Raw genomic sequence first — 10728 nt, 5'->3', positions numbered from 1 at the left:
AACTCAGCAACTATAATAGACATAGCGCAATAGGCAGCAACAAATTATTTTAAAACTAATGAAAGATTGCAGGTAAAAAATTAAGGCATGGAAAACAACAGCATGGATTAATAGCGCATTGTAGTCGTTTGTATTCGTGCGCATAAATGATCTCGTTAAAAATTTATTAATCACGACCGAGAACGCGAAGATCAAAGAGCAGAAAGTAGGTATAGTATGCATGCGCATTATTCGGCGCATGTCGTGCTCGTTACGGGGTAGGATAATTCGATCTACTCACCTCTACGAGGGTGATGAGGATGATGAAGAGAGGTGGTGGGCAGCATGTGTAGTGATCGGCGTAGTATTTTCGGTCCCGCTCCTCCGTGAGGAATTCATCGCCGATCATGCGGACCATCCTGAAAGCACAAACAAACCGCAATAAAGTTTAAAATCATATACAACGATATTTACGCGTCAAATTATAATGTGAATATAAAACTATATATATTCTATTTAATATATAGCGTATCTCCCTTTTTCCCTTCTTTTTTCAATTGTATAAAAATATCTTTTTTTTATCAAATAAATGTGCTGTTATCTAATTCGAATTATCCAAACAGTTCTGATAAATTTTGTATTTATTGTAATAATAATGCGCATATCAAAAAATGGTAACTACTTGTGTGTAAATGCGTGTGTAAATCGAATTTATTCACATTACTGCGAGAAGCATCTACCAAATATAATATGTAATTTTCCATTAATCGGTTCATTATACCGTGTAAAAATATCATGCATAACTATAATTATTATGTATTAGCAAGTAAATTATTCCCTTATCGCTAGAGATAAATGTGTTTTTCAAGATGAAATTCATAATGGCATTTTATGTACACTATTGCTATGCTGTGCGCCAATATAAACGCAATCGAATATTTTCAATTAAACTTCGCCATAGTATTTCATTTCAGAAGAGTCGAAAAAAATAACCTGCAGCGCGCGCGATCGAATCTTTTGAGCCAAACTTCGCAAAACGACTTCGTTTACGTGCGTTGGACATAAAAAAAAAATGTATAAAACAACCAATCTATAAATTGAATGTAAACGTGGTTATATCCCCACAAAGTAATCTATACAGTATTTACCTAAAACGTACAACCGGCATTTACTTCAATAATTTTTGCTTTTCCAAAAAGTTTTTTAATTGAACGAGAGTAGTAGTTACAGCGTGTTTGATTACACCGCGCAAAATGCAAGTAATTCGAAAAAAAAAATCCAACTGTTCTTTTGTGGGACATTAATAACCAGACGATTTAGTGAAAACATTCGACAGATGGACCTAAATTCAAGATGGCGACCAAAAAATAATTGTTCACATCCAGAAATGTTTTCGTTAATTCAGATTATTCTATTGTTCCAATTGATAATAACTCGGTACAATAGCGCAGAGTGCACAACAAAGTCATCATTTTAAACATTGTTATTTTGGAAAGCGTCTTTTCGTTGATAACAGCGCCGGTTGTCTCGTAGTGCTATTGTTGCTACAATTTCATGTTGCATCTATCAACGGATGAATACTCGGAGTTAGAACGCGCATGTAATCGGTAAACGCTACAGTAACAAGTTATATTCAGGCAATTAAAAAAACAAAAAATTTTTTTTTCCCCACCTCGTCGGGGATATATATCCGGTAGTCAACTAAAATTTCTAACGTAATCGAGTTTAATTAATGAGAATGTAATTGGAGGTTTTAAATTTACAAAGCTATTTCTAGAACGGACAGACGAAAAGTAGAAACGTGGAAAACTTAATTGCGCGCACAAACAGACAAACGTCACGAAAAAAAAAGCGTGTAATTGTGCTTAACAGTAATGTAGTTGAAACAAAATAACAAAAATAACACGCCGCAAACGTTAAAGAGAAAATTTATCTAGTTTATAATTTGCTTGGTGAAAATTAAAATTTTGTAGGGATTAATATTTATAATATTGTTTAATAATTATAGTATATTATAATCATACATAAAATATAGTATACATAAAATATAGCCATCAGATTTATACGATTCCAAAGCCGAGATTCAAGACAGGGTTTCATTTAAGTGATCACTTAGAAAATGGGACTACACTTTTTGCACAAGACTACATAACTTGAAAAATAATCCGTAGGAAATCTTCCAGAGAATATTCTGAAACTAATCGCCAGCCTTCTGTAGCAATTTTAGTCTTACGAGGCGCGTCGTTAATCGTCGCCAGGGGTAGCGAAATAATGAGGAATTAACTTCGGCGAACCTCCTCCGCCGGTCGATTCGCGAAGAAAAGAAAAATACTCTCGCGAACAATTACGCGCAAACTCTCTGCTACCTATAGCCTTCATTATCCTAGAGTATTCTTTTCCCCTCATTTACGACTTTCGTTACGAATGAACGCCTGGAGGAAACATTGCCGGAAAATCCTTTCTAAAGAATAGCAGTAAGTGGCGATAAAAGATTCTTTGCATACAAATGTTAGTTATTTCCCCACAGTTGCTTCAATTCTCCATTTTTTACAGTGTCATCAAATCACTTTGGACTTGAATTTTCCCAAAATGAGAGTTCCTTACATATAAAAGGTTTCATAAAACTATTACGCGAAATACGGTGTTAAATTCATAATGTTAAATTATACTTAATTATACTTTATTTTTAATCTATAAGTCATTTCTATAGGTCGTCACTGTTTCTAATCAATATATCGTTAATTTGACTAAAACAATGAAGTTAAACAATATAACTCAAAAAAATGTATTCGATTCAAATTTAGTTTATTATTTATTAAGTGTATACATTAATGTTGTTTACTTTGGAGCTCACCGCAGAAATGGACTAATTTACATTTTGACACACATGGAAGTTAAAAATAACAAAATGTTATTTGACCCGATTGGGCCACCCATGATATCTGGCAGTGTAATAAATAAGTACGTGTTACAGAAAATCATTTTTTCGAATTGCTGCAATCGTAATAATGATAAGTCCTCAAAAAAAGGTTTCGCATGTCAAAGTAAAAAAATCCAAAAAGTAACAAGTTTCTTTGAACTTAAGCACTATTCATTTTCCCCGCTTTTTTTTCGTCCCGATCGTGACGACGACGACAATGGACGACGATGGAGCGGATAAAATAATGCACGAGACGAGGCCGTCGGTTAAGCATACAAACGACACTGATAAATCGACTACGCTGATCGCGGGTCGTGGAAAAAAATTCGATATCACGTACGAGCATGGTAATAAAAAACACAATCTAAATTCGGACGTGGGTGCGAAGGGTGGGCGGCACGACGATGTGGTAGGAAAGTGGCGCGGTACGGTGTAAGCGCCCTTATACCTGGCTTCTCTCCGCGATGCTATCTCTCCCGTTACGTAGGAGCGTAGAATAATTACGAAGAAATATTGGCCCGTAACTCAGTCCACTATCCATAATATCTAGCAACGTTTATGGCGCCAGGGAGATAAACCATCCTCCCGTCTCCCGCTATCTAGTGGCGCGTGCGCCACCGCTGCGACCGCACCACCACCGTTTCGGTTCGTTTCCTGGTTGGGCTTCGTGAGATGCACGTGCGGATGGTGAGTACTTGCTGCACGCTGAGTACTTACAGCACATGCACTTACGTGACGGCCGACGCGCACGAGTACCGCGATCGGATTGATCGGCGATTAGCCGAAGCACGAGCATTCGATTTCATTTTGCCCGAAGACAAGTTAAAGTAAAACGTTTAGCATGATTTAAATTTGTAAAATTAATTAATTTGTCAAATTAAAACTTCACAAATTTTAATTTGTTTAATTAGACGTGAAATTACCGTTGACTTCCAATGAATTGACCTGCTGACAGTATAATTAAATTTTATTTATTTAATAATATTTAAGTATTGCAATGTGCCTGCATATGAAGTAAAATTATATAATGAATACTTTATATTTTATATCTGATATTTTTATATGCAAAAATATTATAACAATGAGCGATATATTATAATATCAATTCTGTTTTTTTAATCGTCGATATAACGTAACAAATAATAATATAACATGAGAATGACATAAAAATGAGAATTTTCAATTTATTTTCAATAGCAGGAAATAAGATTTTAAAGATCTGTTAAATTTAAACAAAAAAAAATCTCATCTTGTTTATATCGACTTTATTTTGCCAATTTCTACGTACTAATTTTACTACATTGATAAAATATTAATATATTCCATGGCAGTTGTATAATATCATGGATATAAATTACAAACGCTGTGGAAAAAGTAAGCATAAAATACATAAAACATCAGACACATATGTTTACATCGCCATATTATTCAAGCTCTAGTAAACATTCGTTACAAACAGTTTCAGCTAAATAGTTTCATGGCTAATGGAAATCTGTGCTTGTAATGAGCATTTTATTTTCATATAATCGTGACATCCACACCAATTAAAAGGCATCAGTGCGGAAATCTATTCTGCGTGACACGCGTATCATGAGATACATGTATCGCATCCTGTCCCTTGTGAAGGGAAATATGTATATATTTATATACAAAATATTTATATTTATATTTATACATATATAAAATGTAAGTTACCTTCATACCTCGGTAAATACATAATCTCTTTCACAGTCAATCTCTTTAATTACTCTAGTTCACATACTAATGGAAATCTGTTATCGTTTCATAGATATGCAATTTACTGCTGAAAATCGCATTTGAGAAGAATACGTTCGAACAAATCTCCTTTTATAATAATTCCATGCAAATCCAATGACGACATTCGTGATGATAAAACGTTAAACTTGTGCTAACTTCTTTTACTCTTCGCGCAAATTAAATTTTTTTAAACTGAAAGTTAACTTTAAAGTACGACAAAAGAAGATACAGAAAAGATCTTTCTTATTGGTATATAACTAAATAAAGAATAAGCTATAGATAATATAATATTATAAATAATATCGAAGAGATATCATAATCATATTTCTACAAATATTAATGTTATTTCAATATCTAAAAGAACAATTAATTATTAAAATTAAATTCATAAATTTAAAAGTATATATATATATATATATATATATATATACATATATTTTTTTTTTAATTATGTATTTGAAAGTTAAAACAGAAAGATGCCTTCTGTGCTGCAATCAAGCAACGAGTGGCATCTTCTGTGGCATCATTAAAAATTAAAAAAAAAACCGAGAGAAGGAAAGACCGAAAACTTTCTTTCTAATGTAAAAGCAGTTCGCGGTAAACGCACATTTAATTGCAGGTATGCCGCGCGAGACATTGTAGATCGTACGAGCGATTTCCAATTAGCGATATGACTGATATACTAGGGTTCAAGGAAACAGGTCGAGAAAGGGGTCGTCTGCGTATGAAACATTGACTCGGAGTACAGGTGGTTAAGCGCACGCTCGATGCCTGCTGCTTATAGGTCGAAAGAGAAAAAAAAAGAAAAGTGTAGAAGAATGGAAGAAAGAGAGAATGGAAGACCGAAACACATTCAAGAGAAAGAGAGAAAACTGTTTCGAGGATACTGATTAATTGCACTAGCGGGGTGTATCGAGACTCGTCTGTTGGCCTGCAGAATTGCAAACGAGCTACGCCGAATTGATTGAATGCACCGAAGTTAGTCGAGTGTTTCGGGAAAAAGCCCAGCGACCGCGTATAACGACCTATTATGTGTTTATACCGGGATCCAATTTCGGCGGCTTAATTACGGATAATCGTGACAAGAAAAGAAACAGAGGAACAATCCAAGATCCACGATCGAGCGACTAATATACTCGGAGACCGAGTTACTTTACCCGGAGTAATTAGTGCGCGCGGTTAAGAATAAGTCGGCGCGTTCGAGCCCGCTAAAAATTGCCAGTTATGGAAATTGCAGCGAGGAAGCGGCGCTATCTTTATCAAGAAGTTCCGCCGAGTTGTTCCCGCCCAAGTTACAGTATGAATTTTATACGCTTCTTGAATTTTCAGGGTCTAATAAATGTGATTAAGGCATCCTAAAGATCTCGACGAGCTACTACTCGCTCGATCCAATAATTACTGTGTAAGAACAAGTAGAAACAAAATTAATTATGAAATTATTATGGAGTTATAAAGCAAAGAGGAGACATGGTGTACTTTAATTTTCCAAACTCAAAATTACACAACCTACAAACGCTTCATAAGCTTCGCAACACGTAACCCGCATCTTTAAAATAAAAGAGATATCTCTCCTCCTCTTTTATTTTTATTTATCGCACGATCATGGTTTTATTAAAACAGTAAATTACAGTGCAAAATTATACACTCATTAAAAACATTTCAATCAGCAATAAATTTAATTGTTTATTCTTTCATAAAACGCTTTTAATAATTTAGATAATATTACAACTAAATTTTTTAAAAACCAATTATATATATTAAATTTTTATATCTCATTAGTGTGCAATAATTCATAACGTAACAGAATTGTATTTTATTCGATTGCTCTCGGTAAAATATTATAGATAAGCGATATAGATATTGCAGTTTGACTGGCACACGATCGTTTCGCGAATCGAATCCAACAAAATATCTTTAACACAGTATTCTATATCTCGTCGTTGACACGGTGTACTTTTGAAGACTGAAACATTGTTCTGCCATCGCGTTATCCGCGTACTGACATGATGAATATTCATAGATCGCGTCGCATCCATTTGTCACTTCTTTTAAAGAGTTTTCCCGGCATACCACTTTCGTAATGTAATGTTTCTCAAATGCATTTACTCTGTGATGGAAGAAAGAGGACACGCTGGCAGAAAATTCAATTGCATCTGTTTAGTCAACTCGATATTCATAAACGCTAGATAATTTAAAAATCATTATAAATTGTGTTCAAACACAATTTTCCCGAAAAAGTAAAATATGACATCCGACATGCAGCTGCATTGTTACAATATTTCAACACGAAAAAAAGTAGAAAGTTATTTATATTAATAAATTTGCTGTGCTATTACAACAAATACTACTATAATCGCTAATTTTATTCAACTGTACAACTTTGTTAATTTAATATAGGGAAATAATTGTTCAGCTATACAGATTTGCTGAATCAATAAGTTTTTAATTGTTTTGACAAATCTTTTTTTTTCGTAAATGCTTACTTTTCGTCTGTTATTTATCTTTTCATAATTTTTCTTTAATTATAACTAAATAAATTTATGTTAAAAATTACAATATCTCTATTTGAGTCGTACGCGTCGTAGCGGTTGAGCGGCCCTAGAGGAACGTAGAAAAGTGACTTTTCCCATTTCTCAGTGTCAGCACAGCATCTCTATCTGCTGGCAGCCTCGAAGACGAAAGGCGGAAAACGGTTACGACGACGATGGCGAGACTGTCCCAGGAGCTTCACGAACGCGGCTCGTTGGCTCACATCCGTACGCACGTATGCGTATGTATGTGTAATTTTCTTGTTTCTACAGCCATGGCCATGAGGAAAGTGCAGCGGTACGCGAGCAACGATATTATCAAATTGGTTCCGCGAGTTTTCCGTGAGACGCCTCCGCAAAGTCGCCGGCCGAGACAGCGAAGTAAGAAACTGACCCACATCGGAGCGGCTAAAGTAAGAGCCGGTAACGACCTTAACTATCTTGCCGAACTATCGCCTCTAATTACTAAACGAACAAGGAACGGTCCCGTTGCTCTTTTGAGCGATCGCGAAACTTCAGCTTTCTTTGCGCCACGCGAGTGCTGTAAATTTTCGCTGTTGGATAATTTTAATATAGCCTCTGGAAAATATAAATTATGTTGCAATTACGTGTAATTATCTACTGAACGTTTAAAAAGTTACAGTTAAAAAGATTAATTCTATTTTATATGGTATACTACACAAAATGTTCAGTTAACGTAATAGATCCAGATATTTCTCGCGTAAGTCAAATAATATCCCTCGAGATACGCGTGTTGCACTTTGAAAAAAGCCAAATTGAAGTATTATGCGAAGCCATGTTGGTTCCGCGAATGTCTTGTCAAAATAGTATAAAGCGATGGAAAGTTAGAGGCACAGCCTGGCAAAAGGGCGATCTATCGCAACTACGTGGACATCGCGTGCTTCTCGCTGCGTTGCTGTCGTGTTAATATCGCTTTAATCTTACTGCGGGGGTGATATCACGCAAAGTCACGAAGCCGAATCAAACGAATTCTTTAGAAGTTCATTTCATAAGTTATTACAACTCGGGAAGTTAGGAGCGCGATGAGTCGACGCGAACTTTTAAAAACTTCGCGTGCACTCACCGAATTTCTTTACGAATTTCTTTGTGCTTCAGTTAATCTAGAAACGCGCCGTTGCGATATACATTGACAAAAAGATTGGTTGCTGCAACAATTTAGATAGTAAAATATGGTATAGTATTTTTATATGACTGCAGCAACCAGTTTTTGTAACAGCAAATTTTTAGTTAACCTATCGAAATCATATACTGACATTGCGGATAGGTTAATTAAACATTTTTACTGCTACAGCCAATAACTGGTTCCTGCAGTCATATAAAAATGCTATGCTATATTTTACTATCTAAATTGATGCAGCGACCAATCTTTTCTTTCAGTGTATATATAACCGATATCGTATCGTGTATAAGAAATTATATATCGTATCGTGTAAAAGAAATATATTAAATGTCCCAAAACGATAAATATTTTAAACACAAATGTTTGTCAATATTTTAACTCTAGATATAAAATATATATTCCTGAAACATCAGCATCTTTCAATTTAGGAAAGCAGTTAAGTTCATGCAAAATTGTTAGGTTTATGCTAAATTTTGTTGTAAAAGTCGATCGGGTTGTAATAAAGATCGTATAAATAATAAAAGACATTTAATCGCTATCTTTGTGCTAGTATAAATATAAAAAAAGATTTCTTACACAAGATTTTGGAATATTTTTGTGTCTATTGGGAATAAAATGTTATAAAGGGATTATTAAATTCGTACGTACTACATATAAAAGTATCTTTGTATTGCGAAAACAAATAAACTCTGGCAGGCGCGTAAAATGTGCGAGTAAATAATTCCGGTACGATATCAAGTTGCTGCGTCGCGCATATTGTTGCGGCAAGATTAAAATGCTATTTATCGCACGCGCGCAGCAATACAAACAAAATTACAAATGCGAGTAAAGTGCGAATAAATAATTTCCTATGTGAGCCTCCTCTTTTTGGCACATATTCGTGCTTTTCCAGCGCGGCACAACCTCGCGCAATATATCGCGCGGATATATTCTACGTTATTATTCGATGTAAAACGAGGAAGTATTTCTTCGAATAACTTGATATCCAGAAAGATTGGATCAAGTGGTTTCGGTTAAGCTCGTTCCTTTGTAAAAATCGCTCAAGCGAATCCTTTCGGGACGAGTATACGAACCTTATTCTCCACTTATTCTAATATGCTATATCCTATAGCACGACAAGAAAATTCTCGGAGATAAAAATCCATAAGCACTATAAAGAGTTCGCAGAAAATTATACAATTTTTCGATAAAGAAAAAGAAAATTAAATTAAAACTTTCCAATAATGTTATATGTATGTAGTGTGTAACAAATCTATATCGAACATTCAAATTTCATTTTATAAACAATATCATATTCCCTTATTTCAAAAACACAACTAAAAAAATATAATTTTCGAATTATTGTCATGAACGAGTTATATACAGATTACTCTATCGATCATCAAAAGCAAACTAACTCAACTTCACAGTCCGTCCGCCAAAAATTAATACACTTGGGTTGCAAAACAAAAATGATAAAAATAGCATTTGTTCATATTTCTAAAAGTATAAAATCTTTTTGTCGATATTATATTTGATTAATCAATAATTTGCTGCAAATTGAAAACTAGCTTCTCCTGTTTTTTGAAAAACGTAATTCTTGAATTTACTTTTAAAATATGTAGATAAGGGAACGATATATACACAGGACAACGTATCTCTATGCAAATAAATTTATAATAAAAAATAAAAACTAATTTATAATACACTCTGAGAAAAATGTTTTGTACCAATAACCAAAGTTTTGTTACTGACACAAAAACTATTTGTTGATATGATTATCAAACCGTTGGTTACCACGACAATATTAATTTGTTGAATTTAGTAAATGAACTAATAATTTAATGATACAAAACTGTTTCGTATAATGTTTATAGATCTTTTGTAGTTAGAAATACAATATTTTGTTACCGGAACAAAACAATTACATAAGAATATATAATATATATCTCTCACTTTCTATAATTTCATAAAGTGAAATTATGTTTGGCGTTTTTGAATTTCTATAGCTTAGCAAAAATATATATATTGATTTAGAACAATTGAGATTACAAATCGCTCTAAAAAAATAGTTACCATGATTGATCCATGGTGTGGAGAGAACCGAGAAGTGCACGAGATTAGTCTCTAATCGTCCCGGCTTTATATAGGTAAACGTTGAATTTCTCTTACGAGAAGACACGTCATTTCTGATAGATCTCCGCAAAACGCTCTAACATAGTGGATTATTTGGTAGAAATTACTAAAAAAAATACTTATTTTATAATGGCAACCAAATTTCACATTGTTATTTACAAAAACGTAAGTAATTAAATAAATTTGTATTGTTAAATAAAAAACAATTTTGTTCATCTAATAAAAAAATATTTTAAAATAAAAAAATATGTAAAAATAGCAAAATATTCAATAATAATCGGCCATTT

The 10728-nt window shown here is 33.8% G+C and overlaps 1 protein-coding gene across 1 annotated transcript in view; it reads right to left on the bottom strand.

Annotated features, from left to right (window-relative positions):
- The window catches only part of LOC108751673 (protein rhomboid), a 437528-nt gene that overhangs the window by 121406 nt on the left and 305394 nt on the right, over window positions 1-10728 (bottom strand). Inside the window, exon 6 of the mRNA XM_018491974.1 lies at window positions 281-398. Coding sequence (XP_018347476.1) covers window positions 281-398 — 118 coding nt within the window. The remainder of the gene's footprint in view (window positions 1-280; window positions 399-10728) is intronic.

This window comes from Trachymyrmex septentrionalis, unplaced genomic scaffold, assembly GCF_001594115.1.
Source record: "Trachymyrmex septentrionalis isolate Tsep2-gDNA-1 unplaced genomic scaffold, Tsep1.0 scaffold51, whole genome shotgun sequence".
NCBI classification, from domain to species: Eukaryota; Metazoa; Arthropoda; class Insecta; order Hymenoptera; family Formicidae; genus Trachymyrmex; species Trachymyrmex septentrionalis.
Note: the sequence above shows the minus strand (reverse complement) of the source record. Positions and strands in the feature narration are given on the sequence as shown.